Below are 25479 nucleotides of genomic sequence, written 5' to 3'. Positions count from 1 at the left end.
CAGCAGTTTTGCCTAAAATTGTGATACATTGTAGTGCAGAAAATGCCGCCATGGCAGGGAAGCAAGATATAAAGCAAATAATTCGTGAAGCTTGGATCATGGGAATGAATGAATAAAGTGAATCTTAGGACGAAGATAATCAATTTGACCAGGCTTTGGGTGTACCAACTGTTTAAATACCCCATCGATAGTGCTAAGTTGTAAAGCTGAACGTACGGGATTAAGTTTGAAGCTATTGTTGAGATCAAATACAAAATGATTGGTTGGGGAAGAACGAAAATTATGACCGTGTTAAGTATGATGCCCCTCGTGTCGAAATTGAAATTGATGGGATGGATTGACTGGCTACCTAGAAAATTACAAAAAAAACGGTTATGATTTTATCCATAATAGATTTAAATATCTGTATGGCTGTTGGTTACGTAAACCATAAAAGAAAAAAGAACGTATCTTTATTGATTTCGTGTATCATTAAGCCATCATCACTTCACATCTCAAAGTGTCCTGACAAGTGCCGATAAATCTCACATTAAGATGTTTATCTTTTTTGTTAGGGATATGGCAAAGATTAATCTCTATATATCTCTATCTATGTCTCACTCTATGTCTAGATGTAAATATGTTTGTCCTTAGTTTTTTAGAAATTTGAATTTCTAAGCTAAGGACTCCTTAGGTTAGATTGAAGGACTTTCTAAAATTATCGCTGGTAAGAAAATACTGAATTTCCGCACCAAATATCTATGTATGTAGCTTACTAAACTCCACGACAATACATGACTCAAAAACGAAATTTAAACATGTGTATTTGAACACGTAATCTTATAAAATTGTAACTCACAAAATTTCCTTGTCAACCCGGTAATGCAGTTGAACCCTGAAGCCGCACTTTTTCCTGTAATATCTCTAAGGTGAGTGTACTTGAAGTTGCGCCAAGCCAAACCAAGTATAACACGACGTTGGCGAAATGTACATCGGTAAATCCCAAAATTTCCGGCATGAGCATTAAAAGCGAAGTAGCGTTCAAAATGATTGTCAATACAATTGAAACCATCCAGATCTTCAATTTTCGGGAGATTGGTGTGAAGACAAGCATTTTCCGTTTGACGTCCCATTCTATTGGATTTTTCCAGAAGTGATTAAAATAGTGGGAGAAACGATCCAGAGATTTCCACATGAGGGGAGTGATTATCATTTTGAAATTTTTTAAACCTGCCTAGTCCAACTCTGGTATTTGTGGATGAGCGACGAAAATAAAATAGCCGAGTTTAATTTCAGTATACTTTTACATAAATCCAAAATAATTGGGACACGTAACAGTGTAACTAATTCAAAGTCATATTTTTCAGTGCCAATTACAAATATTAATTTGAGTCATACATATGTATATGGATATATTAATATGCATATGTATGTTTTGGGCGTAAGTAATGCGCACCAATTTCCAGCATATTCTGCAAGACAATTAATTTAGATATTTGCCTTGCAGTTGGTAAATTGCATTCTTTAAATTAGTTCAAAGCTACCTAAACGTCTCAATTTTTTAAAAAGTTATAAATAAATATGAGAATCAAATATTAAGCTTGTTGAAGGTTTAATAATTTTGTTACGAACAGATACATATATGTATATCCTATGATCTGTGCACAATTATGCAAGAACCTATTCATGAATACGTCAGAACTACGAACAGGAACACTATTTTTTACTTTCTGAAAGTCGCAAAAATGACGTACGAACCCATGCTTATGCATAAGAACGCAAGTGCAAAAAAAATTACTGCAATAAAACGAAACTATAATACAGAAGATAAGAAATTGTAGTTTAATGAGTCCTAGATATACATAATTATGTATATTATTCAAAAAATGCGGGCAAAGTTTTTTTACCACAAACTTATTGCAACTTATTCAAACTTATTGAAACCTCTCGACATTCACATTTTCATGGTTCTGGATCCTGGGCAAGAATCAATAAATTAAATTTTATTTGCCAGCCATTCTTCCCCTGAGGTTCCAATTTCATACGGTTCTGTCATTTCACTTGGATGCATGTATTGACAAAATATGGCGCAACGGCTACAATTTTGCCCACCTAGCTTGGCAAAAGTAATATTACGCAGCATATTTAATTTAGTAAGAATAATCGAAAGAGTACAAAAACTGTTTTCATATTTTTCAATACCTACATATTTATGGATAATAATATTACCTAATTTTGCTGCAAATTCATTTATACATATTCATAAGCGTACTCAATTATGAATGCGAATTTCTTTTCGAGACGACTAATTTTATTAAATTTTAACGTACCTGGGTTGTTTTGATAGTTTAATCTGCTCAATATTTTGGCATAAGTTTTTAGTATGTAAGTATTTTCATGTATGTTGCGATAATTATAAATGGGTTGGAGAGTTTAAGCTTGCGTCTTGTTTAGTTGTGCAAGCATTAACTTATTTGAATAGGTATTCTATGGAAAACCTCTTGACATGCCGCTTTCAGATCTTGATTCCCTTTCTAATAGGTACGATGCAATATGGATATCCATATAAATATGTAGATATATATAATTACATCTTCCCTCTTAGGTTTATGCCACTGGGTCTCAAGATCTGAAAAGGACATGCAGTGAGTCTCTCCTCCTGTATTTGTAAATATTATGTGATACACTTAACCAACTTAACATACGTACCTATTTAATAAGTATTACTTATTCATACTTATTTCATTAAATGCTTATAAGTTAATGCAGTAGTCAGCTATCGATTGACTCATTTGAGTCTATCTCAAACCCAAAGAGCACCGAAATTTCTAGACCCATTGAGCCATTACCATATCAAAATGCCGACGCCTAAAGTCCTCAAAGCTCTCGAAATCTACACCACTTATTTCCAAAAATATTTGGACAATTCTCCAGTAATGTGGGACACCAAGACCAACAGATTTTATTACATAGGTTGCATAAGGAAATTATATTTCTGGATATGGAATATGGCCGTGGTTATTACAATTACAGGCTGTGGTACCACAGTCGTCATCCTAATCAGAGAAATATTAGTGGAAACAAAAACAATCCCGATTTTCAATATCCTCACTCTGATATTACTTTTAGTCATGGGAACGTCCGATATTGGAATGTCGATAGGATTACTGGCCTACGGAAAGGAATTCGTCTATGGATGGAACGAATTGCATAAACTGGAGAAAAGAATGTCCGAACGTGAAAGTATGCAAAACTTATTAAATAAAAAATTATGTAAAAAAATTTGGACGTGATTTCTGTTTTTTTTTATAGAAAAGATATCAAAACCTCAAAATCGGGATTACTTGGGAGCAAGCATGATAATAATGGTACGATTGTTTACATTTTACGCAATTTTTGTCGCCCTATTTGGACTAGCCATGAGACTGGATCCATTCTATATTGTCATCAACTGGACTCTATCTAACATCCAAGGAGACATTAACAGGGTTATTTTTTATTTTTGCGCCAACCTAGTCAGGATTTACGTCAGCGTTGTATGCACAGTTGAAACATGCCGCCATATGTGTCTCATTTTTATCATGTTTGCCAATACGTTACAAACCGGTAAAATTATGTCGAAAGGTACCATAGCTACTGGAATTTTGCATAGTGATATGAGAATCAGTTCAGCCAGAAAAAATATGCTAAGCCTAAGTTGTTTAATTAATGAGGACCATCAATCCAGACTGTGTATGTTCTTAATGTCAAAGTTTCAAGAATCTTCAACCCTGGTTGTGTTTGGGTTAGGGCTTTTTGCAGGAATTATATTCAATACGGGAAGCATCAAATTATGGAATATTCTCCCATTCTGGTTGTATTTTTACTTTCCGTCAGTATCTGGCATTATCGTTTTAATAATTTCAATTTTATTACCACAGGCGCAGGTAATTAATGACTATTCTGTAATGGTTTTGCACAAGTGGAATGTGGAAATTATGATGGAACCTGATATAAAAGAGAGAAATATTTTAAGGAAAAAGCTGAAATCTTTAAAGCCTAAAAAACTACATGTAGGTATTCACGAGGTAAGATTCTTCTCTATTGATCGGTCTACCAAGGCAGAATTTTATGTAAGGATATTGGATAATACGATTAATTTATCGCTAGCGATTCCGGAGGAAAGCCTTCGGAGTCAGTTTGGTGCATTTTAATATAATTCCGAATTAGCTTAGGTATAAATTTATGCAAACAGGATTGTTAGAAATACGTGAATATACACGTCAAATTATTCATATGTGCAGTTATTTATAATATCCCGCAGCAAGAAAGATATATCAGTAAAGTTGTGCAACAATATAACATACATTTGTACAGATACTGACATAATTACCTGTTTTTTGGTTTGTCAAGTTTTTCATAAGTGGGTTGTCAATTGGTACGTCATACACAAATTATCTAAACATGTTAGACAAATGCACACAGAAGAAAAATCTTGTAATTATAGCATTAACCCTGATGTCCATATTGTTCGTCATAATTCCTCGATTCCTGATTAGTCGAATCCACAAGTGTCAATGAAAGTATGTATTTATCTTTCCAGAGAATTTCAGGAACCATTCAGATAGAAGTGCAGTGCTGGTAATTTTAATTCAAAATGCATATATTCTTTCACAAAATTTCATGTGATATGTGACATATCATATGTCCAACTTCAAAAGTTTGGAAATTAACAGGTGTTTAAATATAGGTATCTAAATTGCAGTAGCATGGACATTCTTCCCGGATTTTATTTAAACCAATTCCACAAAAAATTGCATAATTTATATTGAAATTTTTAATTTTGATTTCGGCACAACCTGAAGATTTTTTTGGTTGTCCTTAAAAAGTCTCGCACTGGCACCTTCCATCCGGCCAGATACAGGCAAACCCCTGTTGTGCGCATCTCGCGTGGCACAACGCCCTCCTCACGCCTCTACATCGCCCTTCGACCTGCAAATTGAAAAAAATACTTCAGAATTTTGATCAAAGTCGTAAAAAATTAAGGACTATGATAAAGTTACCAGGTTTGCTTCAAAGATGAGGAGCATGCCCAAAACCAGAATCGTTAAGAAGAACAAGATCTTCATTGCGGTATTGATCCTTATGTGCGGTTTCGTGTTGCAGTCTCAAAATAAATCTATATAATGATCAAATGATTTCTCCTTAAATAGTAGGAACGGAAAAATCACAATTTCCATAATTACCCTAGCATTCTAAGAATTCTATGAATAAGTAACAAATAAATTGAATTTGTTCATACGTCATAATAAAAATGTACAATATGCAGTCTATGCAATTATTATCAGCACTCATATAAAATGTTTATTGGTAATGTAATACAAATCACATCTGGCAGCCAACTGTTTGGTCCAAATTCAGTTAAAAGATTTTTTAAATTCAATGTATTCATGAGAAATATTAAAATGTTGTTAATATTTTCATTAACAAGAATTTTTATATAACAATTTTATAACACAGTTCGTGATTTTTGGATCACCTGATATGTCGTTGAAAGTATTAAAATTTTCGTATAGAATCCTAAGTTAGGATTAGACGCATTTCACCTGATAAAATTTAAAAAACCAGTCCGTTAATTAGTTCAATCTTTCCTTCTTTAGTTTTGATCAGACAAAACAATATATCTAATGCACGCACAAATCAACATAAGTTTGAACAATGAACAATGAGTTCTAAGAGTTTGAGTTTCTTTAGCTAGCTGGTTCTGAAAGCCTGTGTTCTATAAACGGACGAGGTTAAGCATGATGATGAATCCTATGGGCTTGCACGGGTGACCGCTCAGGTTCGGGGAAGGCTAGCGAATCCTCATAGAATAGCGATCAGTGGACGACCCCTGCACCTAGAATGATCCTCTACTGTTAAAATTTGTGCTAGTGGCGAAGGCTGGAAAAGAACACAGTGAGCACAGAAACCAAAAAATGGACAATTTATTTTATGGTCTAAAATGGACCACCACGGGTGGTCAATAATTAAAATCTAATTCGTTTTGGTTTCCGAAAGGAGGTGTGCTAAGAAGTGGGGTGTTTGTCGAATTAAAAAAAAGTTTTAACTTTGAGACTTTTGTGTGGTGGGTGCGGATTTTGGAGGAATTTGAAAATTGTGGAGCTTCCGGGTCTGACCACCTATGACCTACAAATGAGGTCAAATGTCAAAAAATTTTATTTTGTCAGGTGAGATGTCTATCGAAAAGCTTTAAGTACGTTCACATTATGCGAATATCATGTTTACATGGGTGGGGTGGAATGAGACAATTGCAGAAAATGGGAAACTGTATGAAAATTGTACACCCACCAATTTTTTTAAATTCTCTGCGATCATCTCATTCCACCCCACCCATGTAAACATGATACTCGCAAAATGTGAACGTACTTAACAAAGCTTTTTGATAAACATCTCACGAAAAAAATAATATTTTTGGACATTTGACCTCATTTGGAGGTCATGGGAGGTTCCAGGGGAATTTGCGACATTTTTTACAAAATCAGGTTTTTCAAAATCATCAGTTAAGTTTGATTTTTTTCGAAATTCAATAAAAAAACCTCCTGACCACACCCCCTTTTTAAGTCAAAATGGACAATATTTTTTGGCTTCCCCACTCATATCGGTCCATTCTAAATCATAAAAAAAATGTCTTGTTTTTTTGCTTATACTACACTGTGGGGTATTAGGACCCGAGTTTTGAGCACACGCTTTAGCTAAACTCCATCTCTCCCGAAGACATACTATCCTCCTTGGCGAATCCTACTTGGCTCCTGACAGTCAGTGTTTCGTTTTGGACGTCCAAAACCCCTTTTGGACTGGACACTGTCCAAAACTGTCCAAAACTGTCCAAAACCGTCCAAAACCGTCCAAAACTGTCCAAAACTGTCCAATATGGTATAACATAGGGAAATGGGGCAATATGTTACAAGTTTTTTAATAACGACTTTTTTGCAAATCTATGCACAGATATGCAATCTCCTCTTCATTCTGAGCATTTTGATGTGTAATACGACGAAATTCTGAAAAACTTTTGTTTTAACATGTGTTCTTATGAGAAATTAGGAAATTGTCGAAACTATGCAGTATTACACATCAAAATGCTCAGAATGAAGAGGAGATTGCATATCTGTGCATAGATTTGCAAAAAAGTCGTTATTAGAGAACTTGTAACATATTGCCCCATTTCCCTATGTTAAATCCATTTGGACAGTTTTGGACAGTTTTGGACGTCCAAAGCTCGGTGTCCAAAACCGGTTTTAACCACTTTTGGACGGTTGTTTTGGACAGTGGAAAAAACCACAGCAAAACACTGCTGACAGTGTTAGTAACACTGTCACGGATGTCGTGGCACAATGGAGAGTACATATGCACGGGGCCATTCTCCGGTGTGCCTTCATAGAGTCCGTTCTCTATGAAAAGAGCCTCCTTGTGGGAGACCAGTCTTAAATGTACTGCAAAAATATAGGCTATAAAATGGTTAACTAACTAACCAACTTTTCCTACTGAGCAAATTAAGGACTAATTTTCCATAGCAAAAGTTTGCTTACAAATCTTGCTAATTAGCAAATAAATTTCTAAAATTCACATTTATCATAACTTCACGTGAAAATTATTGGTTTGCATTTATTTAAAATGTTTTGCAACATTCTCCAAATTCCTGAAATTTTGAGCCCACGCTTCCGTATAAGAAAATTCATTATAAGGAAGATCATACTTGGCGGCCAGAGCCATCACCTTATCCCTCACTAAATACGATCGGAACGGTGGTAGCGTCGGGAAGAGGTGATGCACTATTTCAAAATTTAGATACCCTGTCCACCAATCCATCCACAAACTGGACTTGATATTTGCCGTATGGTGAAATGCGTACTCGACCCAATGCGTTTGTTTCTTAGCGACGGGTAGACGGCTATGGGACAGGGCAAAGTTTCCAAATAAGTACGTCCCGGCAACCCAAACTGCAAAAATGATGGTCCATGGCGTTGCAAAGGACAACAGTATCCACCAGTGAATCCCCATCATGGCCAGGTCAAAGTAGTTCCTGTACTTTATCGCACTTCGTGGACTGCTGTACAACCGCCAAGCCATCGTGGCTAGGAAACAGTCCAAGGCCAGGAATAGCCATTTCTGGAGAATTTGGGTAAAACATGTGTATTAAAAATTATACCGTTATACCACATATCTATATTTTGGTATACATATAAGTATGTATTGTCTACAAAATTTACTCTGACTCGGCTGCAAAATTTCGGCTGATGATTTGGCACATATTATTTACATATTATTTACATATTATTTATTTGTCGGGTTGGAATTTCATAATTGGACAAATTCCATGGAGAAAATTTCCAACAAAAACAAGAATATGTATGTATGTATATTTATAAATTTTTTTTTGCTTTTTTGCAAAAACATTACTATTCCTGCTGTACGAACGTATGTATGTAGGTACCAAACACGTGCATTATGTACATGTATGTATATGTATACACGCCTATATATGTACATATGTGCATACATCTACTTAATTATGTATTCACCAGGATGTACTTAATCAGTATTTAACTACAAAAGCTGGTCCCACCGTAATTAAATATGTAATCACCTACCAGACATAAATATTCAACATCAACAAAATTCCCACCATGAAGTAACCACGAAAACCTAAGTTGAAGCTTCACTGTTTTATTATCTGATCAAGTTAAACAAAGTGTGCATATGTTTTATAAAAAAATAAATCCGAGTGTAAAACAAAGTTTCTCATGGCATCACTTTGCATTCTCATTTGATGATTTGCAGAGCAATTTTTAGTACGACAATTTTGCTAATTAAAAATTAAAATGAACACCTCAAGTGAATCCATTAAAGACGCAGTCCTCCGACTCTTTCCATCCTCAAGCTCCTACACGTCTCAAGAGGAGGATGCAATTCTGGAATTTTACAACTTGTTTGATGGTAAATTTTACAATTTTTTAAAACTAAAATACCTGAATTATAAATATATGTATTCTAATCAAACCTCGTTTTCTTAGCGGACGAATTATTGCAAGATTGGAAAAAATACTTGCCAAAACCAATGGTTATATTTGGTTTGCGAATTTGCCAACTTGAAGCCCATAAAATGTTTGAACTTGTGCGTAGGAAAATATTATTTTTGAAATAATGTACTCTATATTTTAAATAAGATCTAAAAATAATTGACAAATGTATACTCCGCAAAAATTAATATTACTTAGGCTCGAGCTCTTTTTGAAGTTGTCATGATAACTTTTCCCGACCTGATATCGCGCCTGGAGCCGAAGAATTTACCAGATATTGGGACCTGTAATATGGTGCAGATTTTGAAGAGAAACCAACAAGAAGTCGGACCTTCTGTGGTTGTGTTACGACTAAGTTAGTAAAGATAGTTTGAATTTGAAAAAATAAAAAAGTCACATGTATGTATCGGATAACAAATTAATGTAAATAAAAATTTTGCAGGCAAGTGGGATCCCTCAAAATTCAACTTGGACGACGTCCTGCTCTTTAACTTCCTACTCTACATATTCGCAGCAAGATCTTCACCAGAAATGCAGCGTGCTGGAGTTTTAGTTATCGTGGACATGCGCGGCCTAAAACTGGCACATGTCAGTCACTTAACGACTTTTGACTTGGTAAAAAAATCTGCAGTTATTTCAATGAAAGTTCCAACTAAGTTATCCAGAAAGGTGGTCAAGGGATGCATACTCGTTCACAGTAATGCCCTCGTCGTCCGTACTTTTCACGCTTTCAGGTGGCTAATCCCAAAGAAAATGAGGAAAAAGGTAAATAAGACTGTATAAAATTAGATTACATTTGATGTACGTACATGTGGATATTACCTTTTTTTATTGTCACACATAATTTTTATTCTTAGTTTTTAATCTAATCAAATTTAAATTTAATTGGACTGGTGTATATTTTCAGATAGAATTAACGCAGTCTGACATGTCCTACGTAACAAATATAGTGGATCCGCAAAAACTTCCGGAAGAGTTTGGGGGTGTGATTGACGACAAGGAGGCATATTTTGAAGGCCTGGCCGATGACTTAATGTCTGACGCGAAATTAGTTCCTGCTCTGGAGCATATTAAAATTGAAATTTTACGAAATAGTGGATACTATAAAATTAATTAGTTTGGCACAATTAGTCCATAACAGAGCTATTGAAGTGGATAATGAGTTCATAGTTGAAGTAATTAATAAAAACTATAAATCAAATTAATTTTCAACCTATAATTAAGTTACTCAAGAAAGGTTAAACTATCTTTGTAAAAGTGTATGACGAAATCAAGTTGCTCTGTAAATATACGTAAATAGATTTTGGATTTATGTATTTTACATACTTAACTACTTAATTTCATTAATTATTTAGTATATTATAGTCTAAGAAATTGAGGGGACTTGAACGTTATCTGCATAACGTCAAATCCCCTCACAGTTTCCGCAGGACACATACATACATACACACACATATTAATAAGTAGCTACATAAATAAATATCCCATCACATATTCTCAATAAACATAAAGTGAACAAAAAACAAAATGTGTCTAACTTTTCGCAACCTAATCTGATTTCGCACATGCATAAATATGTATATGTAACCATTCCTGGATTTCCCACTCCTTGTGATATATTATGGACCTATTGCAGCGGAACAGTAGTACTCATTAAAAGTTTATGTTGAACAAATTGCTTCTCATGTTTCCTAGGAAATACCAGTTTATCACACACGCTTTACAAAAGTTGGATGAACACTTTTTTCCAAGGCTTAATCATTTGCACACAACTAGGTAAAAATAACAAGAGTCGTTCACCAATTTGGTCCTTCGTTTATAGTGCGGTTTAAATTAAGTAAATTTTAAATAATTTCAGGAAATATTGCAGATCGTTATTTCATATCTGGTAAATAAAACGAGATTGTCTACTTGGACAATGAGAGACGTTCAAACATTGACCGGAAAGGTTGCCATTGTTACTGGAGGAACTCGAGGTATTGGTCTGTACACAGCGATGGGGTTGGCGACCGTTGGGGCGGAAGTTATCATTCTTGGAAGCAATCCTGAACAGGGGGGAAATGCTGTGTCATTTATAAAGAAGAGAGTTCCACGTGCAAACATTTCTTTCACTAAGGTGGATTTTGGAAGTCTGCAGGGAATTGCGGATTTTGCAAGGTATTTATGTACAATTATTCATGCAAATTTTCTATACATATCATTACGTATTTGGTGATCGAAGTATTTCTGTTCCAGGGCCTTTAATGAGAAAGGAGTTGGGCTGGATATTTTAGTTAACAATGCTGGAATTTACGCCCGTGAAAAGTTGTGGAAGACTGTGGATGGTTTTGAATCGACATTTGGGATCAATTATTTAGCCCCATTTTCCTTGACGGCGCAACTGCTTCCATCACTTCGGTATTACACATTCCGCTGATTGGCGAATAATTTTAAAAGCATAGAAGTTTACTGTACTAAAATTGTATGTGTTCGTTATTCAATTTATTTACCTACAATTCCTTTCGACTCAGAAAAGCCAACGCACCTCGAGTTGTCAATGTCTCCAGCCTAGCCGCCTATTATGCGAAAATTCACTTCGACGATATTCAATATGAAAGAGCCAAGTGGTATCTGTTCAGCCAGGTTTATTCTCAATCCAAGTTAGCGATCCTGGCATTTACTGAGGAATTGCAACGGAGAAGCGATGCCAAAGGGTGGGGCTTGACTGGTATGCTTATAATTATTTTTGCGTTTATAAATCAACGTAAATACATTGAGAAATAAGCTATTTGTAATTACAGCGTTGTCAGTAATGCCTGGATTGGTTCGAACTCGTTTACTTGAAAAAGAAATTGATCGCTACAGTACTCTCGGACAAATTTTCAAGTCCTTTATCCTACCCTGCATTTCTAATAGTGCGAAGGAGGGGGCAAAGTATTCGTTGTTTGCGGCAACATCCCCAGATATCACCCCAGGGGCATTGTATGGTCCTCCGTATTCGTATGTTGCATACCGTGGTCCAATCAGAAAAATTTGGATTCCCCGCTTGGCAACAGATCCTAAAGTTGGAGGAAAGTTATGGGAAATTTCTGAGAAGTTGACAAAAGTTCGATGGGGATGAAAGTATTTAAATAAGTTAGAGAAATACAGCTCAAAGCATAACTTCCTAATATACATGAACATAATATTTTATTGAATGTGGTCAAGATATGTTTGTAATTCTCAGGTATTGCGATATTAAAGTTGTCAAAGTAAATTTTTAAAATTGCGAAATATGCAATTACTTTATTTTCTTTATTCATCATCAAGTTTTCGCAATTTTTCAAACTCTTCTTTCATCTGATGCCTAACATGATCCAAAAGTTTTACCACGTCTACATTTTTATACTGGCTGGTGTCAACTGGAGGTAATATGGTGACATGAACCCTTCCTGAAAAAATGCACACCCTTGGATATGAAAATATTTTAAGGATATTTAAAAATACTGATTAAATTCATACCTGTCCCAAATCGAAAAGGGTTATCACTAAGGAATCTGTACGGTCCAATTACAATTGGGAGAATGGGGATCTTATTTCTTAGTGCGATGTGAAATGCTCCTTTTTTAAATGGGAGAAATTCTTGTCCTGAATTCCGTGACCCTTCTGGGTAAACAATGACCTTGTTTTCTTCTTCCTTCATTTGTTTCGCTAATTGTTCTATCGTTGCACTCGATCTTGCGGAATAATTACGATCGATAAAGTACGTTCCAACAAGATATGCCGCAGGTCCAAGTGGAAACATCCACAATACTGATCTTTTTGCTAAGGTAACGCACCGACCAAATTTTGGCCAGAGTTCGCACATACCTTCAATTTTTAAGTCAAAATCTTATATATATTATGCATATTTTTTTGACACGAAAATATCAGTAATCTCCGTCTAATCGGCTGGGACTCGCAAGTAGAATAATCGCAGGGTTTAGCCATGCTAAAAATTTCCGACGATATAGGCAATGTAAATTCTGCGATTATCCAAATACGCATTTCTAGCCGATTGGAAAGAGACTTTACGAGTGAGTTTTGCTTACACAAAAAGTCAGGGATATAATTTTCGACCCCGATAAAAATATGGATTTTGCCCGATAAATTATTGAGTTTGGCCCTAAATGATATTTGCCCGAACATAATTATTTTTTTGCCCGATATTTATCTTAGGAATCCCAATAATAAAATGACTGACCATATAATTAAAATCGAGTAAATTACACATATTTAACAGTAATTTGACTTAACTGAACTCTCGTTTTGTCACTAAATCAAATCACATTGCTTGACTAACCACTAATGAGTTCTTTGGTATTCGTCCAAACCAAACATCCAATTGTGAGTCGAAAATTAGTGACTAGGAATACAGTGATAGTTAAACTGAAAATCGGTCTACATACTACACGTCGAAAATTATTACACTGGAATTTTGTTAATGTTTTTAAACACACAGAAGGCTATAGTTTCCATCATCCTACGCTTCCGTTTTATACATACTTTCCGTATACCCATCGATGACATTATTGACGTTAGATCTCCTTGTGGTGCCTTTTTCTTGAGCAGAATTATAACTTACCGATATGTCGAACCTTGACAGAAGTAGTAGCCACTAAAGTTTAAAAACAGCAATTTTGATTATCCACTTGTTTGGTGATTCTAGATAGTTGGGGTTGATCTTTTCCGCCCATGGATAGATATATCTATCCATGTGGCAAATATCAATTGAAATTTACCGGAGTGGAAAAAAAACTCTTCCCACTTTTGAAAACAACAAAATTGGACTTGAGTATGAGAAATAAAATTACGATGTAGTGCAGTATAAACCATTGGGCGAAGAAAGCAGACTACTTCCTGTAACAACCTGCTCAAAAGTATTAATACGTCATTAATATTGAAATTATTTTAATTGTCCTTCACAAATACGCGTAATCACGCAACAATAATTTTCAAAATTTTATTGGCTGATTTCACTTCATTGAAATTTTGGAGTCACAATTAAATATATGATGTACTCCAAGATTACTTGACACTCATCGTCCTATAAGGTTGCGACAAATCACTGAGTTACGAACCGGCGTCTCGTTTATGTAACGAGAAAAGGTTTATGTAAAAAAAAATAATCACTATGCCAAGTCGCTAAGGAAGACCCGGAAGGGGCAAATCCTGGTCGAGTGGTCACAGCTCATCGATGGCATGTCAATCGATCGGTCTCGATCATACGATCATTTTGACATGTTATAGAATTTTGTGAGACACGAAATAGCTGAGTAATCCTTGAAAAACTATATTTTGAGGATATTTTTAAATAAAATTAACAGAAATTTTTCAGCAGAAACCATAAATAAATCTCGTTGGCAGCGACTTTTGATGAAGGCGTTCACTTAGAATTGGTTCTTTCGCCCATAAGAGAAGAACCAATTTTCAAAATAAATGCTCCAAGAATACTTTGAGGGTTTGTCGCAACCGTTAAGGGACACGCGTTACCTAGATACTTAAAGTCAAGTAATCGTGGATGTACTCGGTGAAAGGCTCAGAAGTTATTAACAGTTACCAAGACGGGACGAAAATAGATATGCATATTGAGTTATGATATTTTGTTGTTCCGTCAACTCCAATTACTGTTACATATGTGCAATAGTACCTGTTTTTAATTATGTGGTCAGTCAATTTATTAATGGGATTCCTAAGATAATTATGGGGCTAAAAAATAATTATGTTCGGCAAATATCATTTAGGGCCAAACTCAATAATTTATCGGGCAAATACCATATTTTTATGGCGACCTTTAATTACATGCCAAAAAGTCAAGCATGGTTTGATGATTTGGCGTAATGACGCAAGATCGGTCCTTTACTGAAATTAGATGTTCCTCCCCTTGAATAACCCATTGAACTCCTAACATACGAGAAGTCCATTGAGCATAGGGGATGATGTATCTGCATTAATTGAAACATTTGTGAATATTTAAAATACTTATAGTAATCATATAAATACGAAGATTTATATTTATTACAAAATATTGGTGCATCGGCCCGGTCCACAAATTAGGGAGACGAGAATTGTAACAAAACTTCCACAACTTCCCATGGCCAAAAACACGAAAAATTTGAAAAGATACGCAGCTTTGGCTGGATAATAATATACATAAATTGCTAGTATGGTACTAAAGCCGACAAATATGGTTGATAATTCCATTGTGATAATTATTGACAAAGGTATCGATTATTCATATAGGCGAAAACTCCTTACTAGGTTCTGAACCCTTCACTCTCGACGGATTGGGTTTGAAAATTTTTCCTACTGGTTTAAAATAAATTGCGAAATGCTGCGAATTTTGTGACCCAATATATTTAAAGAAACAGGTATTCAACTAATATGTGAAAAACACTGAATAAAGCCAAGCAGGATAAATATAAAAATTCCTACTAGTCAATAATTAGATACACGTTTACAGATTCAGAATGATTAGAAAAGCGAAACAATTAAATCCTGGTTTTAATCTTCTTAAATATGAACTTTATTGTTGTATAATTATATGTGTTTCCCATACTCAGATTTTATGTGCTATCAAGATATACTTACTTTGTAAGTGGAATTCCCTACACAACACGCTGCTGATGGATGGCTTCATTTTTTATCAAATCAAACTAAATTAATATTCCATACTGACAGCATTGTTGGCATACATATATCCGCACTGGTTAGTTCTTCATTGCAATTTTTTTCGCAATTGGGGCAACATGGATACCTTAAATATACAAGTTTGTACTAACGGCTTATATTTTTTGGCGGTCAAACTTTTTATAGTTTTCGTCACAATAACCTTCATTATTTTAGCATTTCCTGTAATAGGTTTTTTCTACCTCCTTCGACGAACTGTTGCCCTACTCGGGAAGTTATTAATTGGGTTAGAAATCGTTCCCCTGTTCGACGGCCACATGGCTGCTGAAAACGTTTATGACATCCAAGCACTCTCAATGTCGGTCACCCTGGTTGGCAACGCTCCAGTTATAAATAAATCAGAAATTGTACAGCTAGTGCGAGACAACCTTATTGGAAAACGTGATCAGAATGGAAATGTACAATTTCCCGAATTAAGATGTGGCCTTCGCCCATATCTTGGCTACTTGTTTTGGGAACCTGTAAAACATTTCGACTTGGAACAACATGTCGTGCTTTACAAAGGTAAACAGGAAAACCCTACAAAATATTTTATAGATGTTAAATTTGGTTGTATATGTTTTAATTATTTATTACAAAATTACAGATACAGGTCTTCCACTCCCCGATTGGTCTGATCTTGACGCCATGAGAAAAATAGCCAGCCAGATGTTGAGAAGTCGATGCTGGAGGAAGGGGGCACCACTTTGGGAAATCATACTTTTAAACAACGTTCCTCGCTCGCACTTGCCAAGAAATTCTTGCAACGGTTCACTCCTCATTTGGCGATTTCATCACGTTCTAATGGACGGCTATGGCACGTTCAAGGTATTGATGCAATTATTTGACAAGTATGACAAAGTAAAGGACTCAGTTGTTCCGACAACAATGTCAATATATGATGGTAAAATGACGTGGGAGAAGTTTCAAGCTATTTGTACCGCGCCGTTTAAAATTGGTGCAGCATTTCTACCAATGGTTCTTTGTCCGATAACACTTCCAGCAATTTTCAAAGGTTCGTGAAATTAAAATTTGTGCGACTTTTTAATTGTACTTTAATTAATTATATATCTGCATTTGTACCTCCAGGTAATGGGAACAAAATACTTTCCCACGCCTCCCTGACTGTTCCATTAGATTACATTAAAGCTCTCAGAAAGAAACATAATGTGGACCTTGCATCGGTTTTGATTGCCGTCATGGCCGGCGGGATTAGACGATTTCTTCTCAAATATGAGCAAAAGATACCAAATAAATTGGGCATTCTGACCCCCATGCCAATGCCAAATCATCCCGACAAATTAACAAATTACGTGTAAGGAGATTGATTTATAAATATTTGCTTCAAAGAATGAGTACAGATTGATAGCGTATATTTTTTACTATTACAGTTGCGGAGGAATTTATCCAGTCCCGTTGCGAGAACATAATAATATCAACCGGCTGAAGGAGATATCGGCAATGAATGCAATCTTTAGAGATAATAGCGTCGTCCCACTCACCCATTGGATTGGAAATCTGGCCGGAGTATTCCCACAGTTTTTATTAATAGCGTTTAAAACCTTGTTCCCGCTTCCACCCCTTTTCCTGTCCAATGTGGTTGGACCTATTGAACAAATGCTTTATGATGAGATGCTAATCACGGATATTAAAGTGGGCATAAATTTACCAATACATGGACCTCGAGGTTCGTAAATAAATATTTGGGTATTGTTTCTGATAAATTTCGACGTCCACATAGAAATTTTTAGTCATTGGTTGAAATTTTCAGGTTTCTGTTTTGCATTTCTTACATATGATGGACAAGCCACCCTCGCGGTTTCGGCATATAATGAATATTTAAAGTCAAACAAACATGCAGATGAGCTTATGAAATATTGTAGGGAAGAAATGAAGGAGTTGGAATAATAAAAATGGATGTGTACATATGTATGGAATTGAAAAAAATCAGGTCTTGTATTTATTAGAGATGGAAACAAATAATTTTCTTACACGATGTAAGTTACATTTACGCATATTGAAACAATGGATAAGACACAATGTTCGGACTCTAATTGCAGCGATATGAATTGTTATCAATTGTTTTTTTACAGAAATCGCAATTAAAATTGCATGAACTCATCATCGGTCACGAAATTGAATGCAATTTCGTGACCGATGATGAGTTTATGCAATTTTAATTTATAATTCATATGCATAGTAATAAAAGCATGGTATCATTAACTATTACATAGTACTAAATAAGTAATAATTTCTGTTGAGATATAAAATAAAAATCAGCGTTCCCTTATTATAGCGATAAGAATTGATTTTAATTGACCACCGTTTTTTGCAGAGTTCTAAATGTTATCTTTGTTGAAACCAAATGAAATAAAGTTATTAAATAGTTATTTTCATGAAGACAACCAAATTGTGCAACCGTTCTGAGTAAAATCTCAGCTTAACCTGATTTTTTACTTACTTATGTATGTACATATGTATTACTAACGAGGTTGGTAGTGCTAATGAAGCACATGCATACATGGGAAAGTCACATAATTTCATATACTTCCACCTGGAAATATTGAATGCACACGATACGCCGCTGTATGTTTCAGGCTGGAAATGAAGTGGAATACACATTTCATCCATATATTACAAACGCTTAAAAATATGCCTAAGATTATTTTCATGTGCTCCAACATTTCCAATTACATATAATGCTATGGGAGTTCTGAAGTAATAACTATTCAACTCATACATATGTGCAACTAGAAACTTTCATGAGACACGTAATAAATTTCAAATCCTTGTGGAATTTCGAGACAAGAATTTTAAAAAAATACTTAGGTAGCCGTATCGACAGCAACGATTTCTTTTTTTGAAAATATGACACAAACTACAAGTATGATCAGATTTTCTTGTTGGACAACTAAAGATATTCCAAACTTAACCGGAAAGATTGCAATTGTTACTGGAGGAACAAGAGGCATCGGGCTCTGCACTGCTATTGGACTAGTGTCTGCTGGAGCGGATGTCATAATTATTGGAAGCAATTCGAAAAATGGGGACAATGCTGTTTCCCTTATCAAAAGTAAATTTCAGACTGCCAGAATCACATACTCAAAAGTTGATTTTGGAAGTCTGGAAGAAATTGGTGAATTTGCAAGGTAAATATTTTACAGTTTTCACAACACAAGTGCATTTGTAAATATATGTATTTAAACCTGCAGGTGGTTTAATGGGATGGGTGTTGGACTAGATATTTTAGTAAACAATGCTGGAATTTACCCATGGGGAAGATTACAGAAGACCGTGGATGGGATTGAATCAACTTTTGGAATAAATCACTTAGCCCCGTTTGCTTTAACGGCTCAATTACTCCCGTCACTTCGGTAAACATGTCTCATAAAGTAGCATGATTAGTCAAACAAGTTTCGATCAAAAATACATATTATTTTTTACTAGTTTTACCAATCATTTATTTACAGGCATTTTTGTCCTAATTTATTTTAGAAGATCAGTATTCCCTAGGATTGTAAATGTATCCAGCACATGTTCCTACTATGCAAATATCCAATTCGATGACCTACAATATGCAAAGGCGAAATATTTTACTTTCTACCATGTGTACGCACAATCCAAGCTCGCGAACTTATTGTTTACTTCCGAGCTACAAAAAATGAGTGATAAGAATGGGTGGGGCTTATCAGGTAAGGAAATACATAAATATTCACATAAGTTTTTGCAGTTAGACTAACTTTTAAATAAATATTTGCAAGTTTGCTTCTTTTTCTAGTTGTATCTGCTTCACCTGGGTTAACAAGGTCTGACATGTTACAAGCAGCCATCGATCGACACCCTATTTTTGGGTTACTTTTCAAGTGGACACTACAACCTTGGATTACCCACAGTGTAGAGGAAGGGGCCAAATATTTGTTATTCGCTGCTACATCCAGTGATGCAGTACCCGGTGAATTCTATGGTCCTACTAAATTTAAAACCTGCACTGGTCCAATAAACGTTATCCCAAAGCCTGTCATAGTTGATGATCCCCAAATTGCCGAACGTCTCTGGAAAGTTTCTGAAGAGCTTGTTGGTATTAAATGGACATAATTGCTACAATTTCTTCTATTCAGATATCGACAAATTTCCTTATTGCAAACTTTAATATGAATTTCTATCAGATATAATTTATCAGCATTATTAAATCAGTAATATCCATTTTGGCTGTATGGATTAAAAATGCCTTTATCTAAATTGGAATCCTTTATTAAAATCATAACCTCACAAGAACATTCTCCGCTTACTTTTACATTTGTTTAAAATGTTTTGCTACATTATCCAAATTTCTGAAATTTTGAGCCCACGCTTCCATGTAAGAAACCTCATTGTAGGGAAGATCATACTTGGCAGCCAGAGCCATCACCTTATCCCTGACTAAATAAGATCGAAACGGTGGTAAGGTAGGGAAGAGATGATGTACAATTTCAAAATTAAGATAACCCGTCCACCAATCCATCCATAAACTTGATTTGATATTTGCTGTATGACGAAATGCATACTCAACCCAGTGCGTTTGTTTCTTAGCCACGGGTAGACGGCTATGGGATAGGGCAAAGTTCCCAAATAGATACGTCCCCGCTACCCAAATTCCAAATATTATAGTCCATGGTGCTGCAAATGAGAGCATAATCCACCAATGAATCCCCATCATGACCAGGTCAAAGTAATTCCTGTACTTTATCGCACTTCTTGGACTGCTGTACATCCGCCAAGCCATTGTGGCGAGGCAACAGTCTAATGCCAGGAATAACCATTTCTGAAATAAAAATATGAATAATAAGAATAAAATATGAACACATTTTTACAATTCTTTAATTGTACCGGGTACTATATTTAAGTAAATTACATATTCCCCGACCTGATTTTGAATGAAAAAAGACCTCCCATGGCGTCCATCTTTGACAATTTCTATAGCGTTGGCGACAACTGGCATGGTATTGAGGTCCAAGTCGTAATCAATTCTCTATAAATTTATTGAATGAGTCAATTTGTCGGTTTTCCGGATTTTCATGGTCATCTAAAAATTTGCAAACCTGTGGCATGGCGTGATGTTTGTTATGATGTCTGCGCCACCATCCTCCCGCAACTCCGTCCAGAACACCTAGAAAATGTCCATGGTAAACACAAACTGTTGTTAACTTTTTAAATTACATAATCATAATGCTTATCGATATTTAAGGTGTGTAGCTTCTTCAATACCCAAAATAATTGACTGTATTAATCTGTCAGCCTTATGGTTCCCAGTTAGGGAATGGTGTCCCGCTTCATGCATTACCCAACCTGCGCGACCGGCGCCAAGTCCAAATAGCACGGCCCCAAGGAATTGCAGACTAAATCTACTATTACCGCAAAAATAAACTCCAGTCATCCAAATCAACGAACATTCAATAATTCGCCAAATATTTCGCAACGGTGATGGCGCAAACAGGCCTTGAGTTTGCATCCAAGAAAATAATTCGTTAAAATCATTGGTAATGTTCTGATGTCTATTCCTCTCTTCGGGTGTTAGTGGACCTTAAAATAGAATTAGACCCTTTCATTTTATAGTTATGAATTATCGTCGGAGTAATTCTGAAAGGGCTTATGTGCAGTAAATGCTTAATTACGAAAGCGCCAAACCGCACAAGAATATTCTGTAACATGTAAAAAGGTTGCACTTCGGCCCATTTGTAATTAAGCATTTAGGCCATTTCAAAATTAAAGATAGATTGCACCTAGGCTCTTTCAAAATTAGTTCGACGTTATATGGAAATTATTCCCTTACTTTCATTATCAGGGGCTGGCCGTCTTTTTAGATTGCTCATCATTGACCTAACTTTTCGGAAAAATCGATTATGAAATTGCTGAATAGCTTGCGTCGCATCTTCCCCCTTTTCCGTGTAGTATAAAATAATGTCGCCACCCGGGTGTCTCTTTGAAAATTCGGTTACGTCATAATAATAACCGTCGTATAAAATTTCTAGTTTGTCAATTTTATGATGCATTTTATTTACCAGGAACTTAATTAACTTCAAACTAAATTTTTAAAAGTTCGGTGTAGCTTTGGTGTGAATCAAATATGAAACGATTTTCAGTTACTTTTTCACACTTAATACAGTGTGGATGTGGTTATGAGAGGTAGATATGTTTCCCACTACTAGATTTAACATAATAGGTTCAATTATGTACTTTACATACTTGCATTGTTTTATCAGATCCTAGTCTTACAAATTTACCCAATTAAGTATTTAGTAGTTCAGATAATAAAGGCAACTATGTAAGTGTGCATGTATACAATTTCTTCCATATAACATTACACCACTTTTTATATATGTAAATGTATGATACATTAACCTACTAGTTAAAATGAAAACTTCGCAATCTATTCTATGTTTATGTATATTCTTGTTTCTTTTACGAATTGTAAAAAAATATGGTCCTATTTTACTGCACAATTTCTGATTCATGCCTTATAAGTATTGAACATATCTATTTGGTCCATATTACCAACTTGTGTGAATTGTATTGCAAGTTCTCGTCGTACGAAGATTCCCTATATAGCAAATCGCATCGATTTAAATTAATAAATTTATATGCAAATCAAATTATTGGATGAATTTCAATGAAACCTATTAAAAGTAAAATGTTGATTGAAATCAAATCAATAAGATTATGTTTGTTTATGAACAAACGGACGACAATAATATCCGGCAACCATCTACACTCAAAGTAATAATTTAATGATTATCACCAGATTTAGACGTGTATGAATCTATAGGAATGGTGATAAACTAATACTCCTGACGAATTTATTCCCAATGGTGATAAACTTACTAAAAGTAGCGACGAATTCATCACCACCGGTAATGAAGTATGTATATCAGTATATCACCATTCCAGAAATGTCTTATACGTCTAAATCTGGTGAAAATCACCAATGTTCTCCACGTGTAACCTGGAGCCAATTAATTTTGTTATTTGGCATATGTAATACATAATTAGTTAGCTATAAAATACATATAATATTGTAAATAATTATCATAACTAAATCTGGCTTCTAATTTCGCAATGAGTTAAATACTTTGTATTATTCCGGGTGGAATTTCCATAAAAAGGTTGTACTTTTTTAAAAATATAACAACTCCTCTCGTGAAAGTACATAATTATCATTATTACTATTATGAGAAAAGAGCAGGAATTGCAGATTAGTTACAAGATTTTATTTATGATACAACTTATTATATATTTACCTCAAACTTTTGATATCATACTTCGCATCGACTAAATGCTGACTAATAAGCAATTAAATGCTTTAATTATTCACCAAGTCAAAAGAAAAAAAATAATTCTCGGGGAATGCATAAACTAAAAGTATGCTTTACATCAAAGCTTACGTGAATTTCGCAACCATAGTTTAACCTTAACATTTCTTCACGCCATTTCCTTATTGCAGGTTATTTTAGATGTTAAATATAAACGAAAGCCTTGAACCGTGGTTGAACTGTTTATTTTTTTATTTTACGTTATATATGTATGATGTATGCCAAACCAACAAATTTCCAAATTTCATACAAAATTCATTATTACTAAGAAACTAGTATTAATGCATGGTCATGGAATGAGGTTTTTTATGAACTTTTTCAAACACTGTGATAAATTCGGACTACATACAACTTGATGTTTGAAATTGCACTAATCCTAAATTAAGTAAATTAACCACGATTGACTAGTGACTTTTTCGAATTTAGTAAGGATGCATCTTTCAACAGGAAAATGAAGTCATCCTGACATAAATATCTTGTTACATATGCACTGCTGAAGATGTGTGTGCATATTATGAGTAAGTGAAAGTATTTAATACAGTCAACATTTACTGGAGTAAAGCGAAGAAAATTTATAAATGACGCTACTTCGTGTTATATTTTATAACCGACTTATAAGTGTCAGATTTGAATTGATGCAAATATAATTTAGTATCGCCATATTGTTTTTTAAATTTATTTGCACAACGAGATTTCGTGTGATTTACTAGAAATACATGTATTTATTATCTGAGCTATTCCTACACAGTTGGGAAATCATTCCGTCTTCTCTTGAGATGAGGTTAGCCATCTTTCTGCAAATGCATGCAGAATGCTTCCCGGGATGCGTTGATGATTCTTAATAATGTCTTCGATAGACATTGCGACCTGCGAAACAAATTGCGAAATGTTATATTGAACCATTAATATTTAATATGACGTAAACAACTACTTATTTATTTACTCAAACCAAAACCTGACCTGTTTCGCCAGCATTTCTGGCGACTTATTCCCATCATACAATATCGGCTTTCCAATATAAGATTTCAATTTGACGGGGAAAAATCCATACATCGGGACAAAAGTGAGATTCGTGGTGGCGTAAAACCAGTGTCTAAATCTATAACCCCACGTAAGATTTCGGTATCCTTCGCGAATATTTTTGGTGAACATGGGTATTACGGGCTGAAAAAATAAACAAAAATAACCATACAAACAATACATACATTTTATATGTGTAAATCCATGCTAAATAAATATGTATTTTCAAATATAAAATCGTATAATTTATCGAAATGTCATTCTCTGACAGAATTTAATAATTAAGCTACATATTCCTCACCACTTTGGCAGCCAATGCCAATTTTGCAAAGCCTACTCGATTTTTCCATTTCAGTTCATAATTGCTGTCGCTGAACTGCAGTTCGTACGCCCCACCGGGTGCAATTATAAGGATGTTTCCCTCGTTTAAAATCCCCATACAGGTGTCAAACCCTCCAGGGGTTGCTTTAATGAATTGTAGAAGTGGACCCCAGCCTATATTATAGAACACATCAATTAAAGTATCTCAAAATAAAGAAAAATGAATATGTACATAATACGAAATACCAGGAATTTTAAATAATGAACGATCCGAAACAACACTTAACAACCGTCCAAGATCTGTGATGCATTTGGCGATTAAATAGTAAACATCGATTGGTACGGCGCCATGGTAATGGACAATAATTGCGGGCCCATCTGCTGGAATATTTTCAAGTCCTTCGACCTCATAACCGTGCCATAAACGGGCTTGTGCATTCCAAATTCTGGACAGAAATATATGCCATGGGCCGCAGGTATTTTGTCCACTTGAATTTAATTCAGCCTTATTCCTGCAAGGCAAGGAATTATTAATGAAGTAGAAACTTTATTGAATGATTAATTTAGAAATTTTACCTGCTAAAAATCTGATAAATATATGCGTACAAGGAACTAAGGGTAAAAAATATGGCAATAAATGCTGGCAGAATGTAAGGGATCAAGATTATGGTGATTGACCACTTTATCCATCTGAAGTAGTCAATATTTAAGTCCACAAAGGGGCCTAGAATCGTAATTATATTAAAACTTTCGATATAATGTTTTCCTTACATAATTAGATATGTTATTACCCAGCATAGCGGCTTAATTGAAGGTATATATTGCACCAGTTAATTTTCACTCTGCTCAGCAATGTCGTAATATCCCAACTGAAAAAATCTATATAAGAAATTAATGTATTACTAACATTGCAGAGTACACCTGCTAGTGGGAATCAGATATTGACGGATTGATGCATGGAAATTTTACACGGTTAGATTTATGTTGCAAATCAAAATGCTTTCCTGTGTATTATCTTTCATGGTTCGCTTTATTAAGGGGTGAAGCCCCTTTATGGAAATGCCTTGTCCGTCCGTCTGTCCGTCCGT

The 25479-nt window shown here is 35.0% G+C and overlaps 8 protein-coding genes and 1 long non-coding RNA gene across 11 annotated transcripts; 5 read left to right on the top strand and 4 right to left on the bottom strand.

Moving 5' to 3' along the window:
* Positions 1–2837: 2837 nt before the first annotated feature.
* LOC118439403 lies at positions 2838–4188 on the top strand. The gene is made up of 4 exons (XM_035860681.1): positions 2838–3222; positions 3292–3467; positions 3900–4046; positions 4129–4188. Exons 1-4 carry the CDS (start codon positions 2838–2840, stop codon positions 4186–4188), a joined length of 768 nt encoding a protein of 255 aa, XP_035716574.1.
* A 525-nt stretch (positions 4189–4713) lies between these two features.
* Positions 4714–5173, bottom strand: LOC110860903. The gene is made up of 2 exons (XR_002549001.2): positions 5022–5173; positions 4714–4950 (listed from the first exon to the last, which is right to left on the bottom strand). It is a non-coding gene; the product is annotated as an uncharacterized LOC110860903 (long non-coding RNA).
* A 2015-nt stretch (positions 5174–7188) lies between these two features.
* On the top strand, positions 7189–10350 carry LOC110860879. The gene is made up of 6 exons (XM_022109993.2): positions 7189–8140; positions 8855–8955; positions 9033–9133; positions 9237–9393; positions 9481–9803; positions 9946–10350. The coding sequence occupies exons 1-6, from the start codon at positions 7977–7979 to the stop codon at positions 10153–10155; spliced, it is 1056 nt and encodes a 351-aa protein (XP_021965685.2). The 5' UTR covers positions 7189–7976; the 3' UTR covers positions 10156–10350.
* Positions 10351–10703: 353 nt separating this feature from the next.
* On the top strand, positions 10704–12171 carry LOC110860902 (retinol dehydrogenase 12). The gene is made up of 5 exons (XM_022110022.2): positions 10704–10814; positions 10897–11195; positions 11274–11435; positions 11549–11745; positions 11819–12171. Exons 2-5 carry the CDS (start codon positions 10957–10959, stop codon positions 12136–12138), a joined length of 918 nt encoding a protein of 305 aa, XP_021965714.1. The 5' UTR covers positions 10704–10814; positions 10897–10956; the 3' UTR covers positions 12139–12171.
* Positions 12172–12269: 98 nt separating this feature from the next.
* LOC110860878 (1-acyl-sn-glycerol-3-phosphate acyltransferase alpha) lies at positions 12270–15397 on the bottom strand. The gene is made up of 4 exons (XM_035860714.1): positions 15058–15397; positions 14838–14980; positions 12519–12866; positions 12270–12448 (listed from the first exon to the last, which is right to left on the bottom strand). The coding sequence occupies exons 1-4, from the start codon at positions 15237–15239 to the stop codon at positions 12312–12314; spliced, it is 810 nt and encodes a 269-aa protein (XP_035716607.1). The 5' UTR covers positions 15240–15397; the 3' UTR covers positions 12270–12311.
* Positions 15398–15781: 384 nt separating this feature from the next.
* On the top strand, positions 15782–17636 carry LOC110860912. Its single transcript, XM_035860713.1, has 5 exons — positions 15782–16229; positions 16312–16719; positions 16794–17019; positions 17096–17391; positions 17476–17636. Exons 1-5 carry the CDS (start codon positions 15785–15787, stop codon positions 17610–17612), a joined length of 1512 nt encoding a protein of 503 aa, XP_035716606.1. The 5' UTR covers positions 15782–15784; the 3' UTR covers positions 17613–17636.
* Positions 17637–18371: 735 nt separating this feature from the next.
* LOC110860877 (retinol dehydrogenase 12) lies at positions 18372–19889 on the top strand. Its single transcript, XM_022109991.2, has 4 exons — positions 18372–18853; positions 18917–19078; positions 19200–19396; positions 19483–19889. The coding sequence occupies exons 1-4, from the start codon at positions 18573–18575 to the stop codon at positions 19797–19799; spliced, it is 957 nt and encodes a 318-aa protein (XP_021965683.1). The 5' UTR covers positions 18372–18572; the 3' UTR covers positions 19800–19889.
* Positions 19890–19929: 40 nt separating this feature from the next.
* Positions 19930–22572, bottom strand: LOC110860876 (acyl-lipid (8-3)-desaturase). 3 transcript variants are annotated; one of them, XM_035860698.1, is made up of 6 exons: positions 21514–22572; positions 20949–21263; positions 20783–20877; positions 20608–20712; positions 20436–20505; positions 19930–20360 (listed from the first exon to the last, which is right to left on the bottom strand). In XM_035860698.1, exons 1-6 carry the CDS (start codon positions 21731–21733, stop codon positions 19996–19998), a joined length of 1170 nt encoding a protein of 389 aa, XP_035716591.1. In that variant the 5' UTR covers positions 21734–22572; the 3' UTR covers positions 19930–19995. The 3 variants fall into 3 exon arrangements, with proteins under 3 accessions (XP_035716591.1, XP_035716589.1, XP_035716590.1); XM_035860696.1 differs by having other exon boundaries at positions 19930–20505; XM_035860697.1 differs by having other exon boundaries at positions 19930–20505; positions 20783–20850.
* A 1129-nt stretch (positions 22573–23701) lies between these two features.
* Positions 23702–25290, bottom strand: LOC110860875 (transmembrane protein 68). The gene is made up of 6 exons (XM_022109988.2): positions 25183–25290; positions 24968–25115; positions 24638–24903; positions 24372–24565; positions 24011–24214; positions 23702–23917 (listed from the first exon to the last, which is right to left on the bottom strand). Exons 1-6 carry the CDS (start codon positions 25187–25189, stop codon positions 23807–23809), a joined length of 930 nt encoding a protein of 309 aa, XP_021965680.1. The 5' UTR covers positions 25190–25290; the 3' UTR covers positions 23702–23806.
* Between the last annotated feature and the right edge of the window lie 189 nt (positions 25291–25479).

The sequence above is a fragment of the Folsomia candida genome, unplaced genomic scaffold, assembly GCF_002217175.1.
Source record: "Folsomia candida strain VU population unplaced genomic scaffold, ASM221717v1 Fcan01_Sc035, whole genome shotgun sequence".
Lineage (NCBI taxonomy): Eukaryota > Metazoa > Arthropoda > Collembola > Entomobryomorpha > Isotomidae > Folsomia > Folsomia candida.
The sequence above is the reverse complement of the archived record's forward strand: the minus strand, read 5'-3'. Positions and strand labels throughout refer to the sequence as shown.

Coding starts and splice junctions, on each gene's coding strand:
- LOC118439403 (XM_035860681.1), top strand. CDS start 2,838: ATGCCGACGCCTAAAGTCCTCAAAGCTCTCGAAATCTACACCACTTAT. Junction 3,223..3,291: donor AAGAATGTCCGAACGTGAAA/GTATGCAAAACT, acceptor TTTTTTTTATAG/AAAAGATATCAAAACCTCAA. Junction 3,468..3,899: donor TCCAAGGAGACATTAACAGG/GTTATTTTTTAT, acceptor TTATTACCACAG/GCGCAGGTAATTAATGACTA.
- LOC110860879 (XM_022109993.2), top strand. CDS start 7,977: ATGGCGTTGCAAAGGACAACAGTATCCACCAGTGAATCCCCATCATGG. Junction 8,956..9,032: donor ATTTTACAACTTGTTTGATG/GTAAATTTTACA, acceptor TCGTTTTCTTAG/CGGACGAATTATTGCAAGAT. Junction 9,134..9,236: donor CCCATAAAATGTTTGAACTT/GTGCGTAGGAAA, acceptor AATATTACTTAG/GCTCGAGCTCTTTTTGAAGT.
- LOC110860902 (XM_022110022.2), top strand. CDS start 10,957: ATGAGAGACGTTCAAACATTGACCGGAAAGGTTGCCATTGTTACTGGA. Junction 11,196..11,273: donor GGAATTGCGGATTTTGCAAG/GTATTTATGTAC, acceptor TTTCTGTTCCAG/GGCCTTTAATGAGAAAGGAG. Junction 11,436..11,548: donor CAACTGCTTCCATCACTTCG/GTATTACACATT, acceptor CTTTCGACTCAG/AAAAGCCAACGCACCTCGAG.
- LOC110860878 (XM_035860714.1), bottom strand. CDS start 15,239: ATGGAATTATCAACCATATTTGTCGGCTTTAGTACCATACTAGCAATT. Junction 14,981..15,057: donor GGCCGATGCACCAATATTTT/GTAATAAATATA, acceptor CAATTAATGCAG/ATACATCATCCCCTATGCTC. Junction 12,867..14,837: donor CATGCTTGACTTTTTGGCAT/GTAATTAAAGGT, acceptor TAAAAATTGAAG/GTATGTGCGAACTCTGGCCA.
- LOC110860912 (XM_035860713.1), top strand. CDS start 15,785: ATGGATACCTTAAATATACAAGTTTGTACTAACGGCTTATATTTTTTG. Junction 16,230..16,311: donor ACATGTCGTGCTTTACAAAG/GTAAACAGGAAA, acceptor ACAAAATTACAG/ATACAGGTCTTCCACTCCCC. Junction 17,020..17,095: donor GACAAATTAACAAATTACGT/GTAAGGAGATTG, acceptor TTACTATTACAG/TTGCGGAGGAATTTATCCAG.
- LOC110860877 (XM_022109991.2), top strand. CDS start 18,573: ATGACACAAACTACAAGTATGATCAGATTTTCTTGTTGGACAACTAAA. Junction 18,854..18,916: donor GAAATTGGTGAATTTGCAAG/GTAAATATTTTA, acceptor TTAAACCTGCAG/GTGGTTTAATGGGATGGGTG. Junction 19,397..19,482: donor GAATGGGTGGGGCTTATCAG/GTAAGGAAATAC, acceptor TTCTTTTTCTAG/TTGTATCTGCTTCACCTGGG.
- LOC110860876 (XM_035860696.1), bottom strand. CDS start 21,733: ATGCATCATAAAATTGACAAACTAGAAATTTTATACGACGGTTATTAT. Junction 20,878..20,948: donor AATACAGTCAATTATTTTGG/GTATTGAAGAAG, acceptor AGTTAACAACAG/TTTGTGTTTACCATGGACAT. Junction 20,506..20,607: donor CTTTTTTCATTCAAAATCAG/GTCGGGGAATAT, acceptor TTTTTATTTCAG/AAATGGTTATTCCTGGCATT.
- LOC110860875 (XM_022109988.2), bottom strand. Junction 24,566..24,637: donor TTCATTATTTAAAATTCCTG/GTATTTCGTATT, acceptor TCTATAATATAG/GCTGGGGTCCACTTCTACAA. Junction 23,918..24,010: donor CAGAAATGCTGGCGAAACAG/GTCAGGTTTTGG, acceptor TTTGTTTCGCAG/GTCGCAATGTCTATCGAAGA.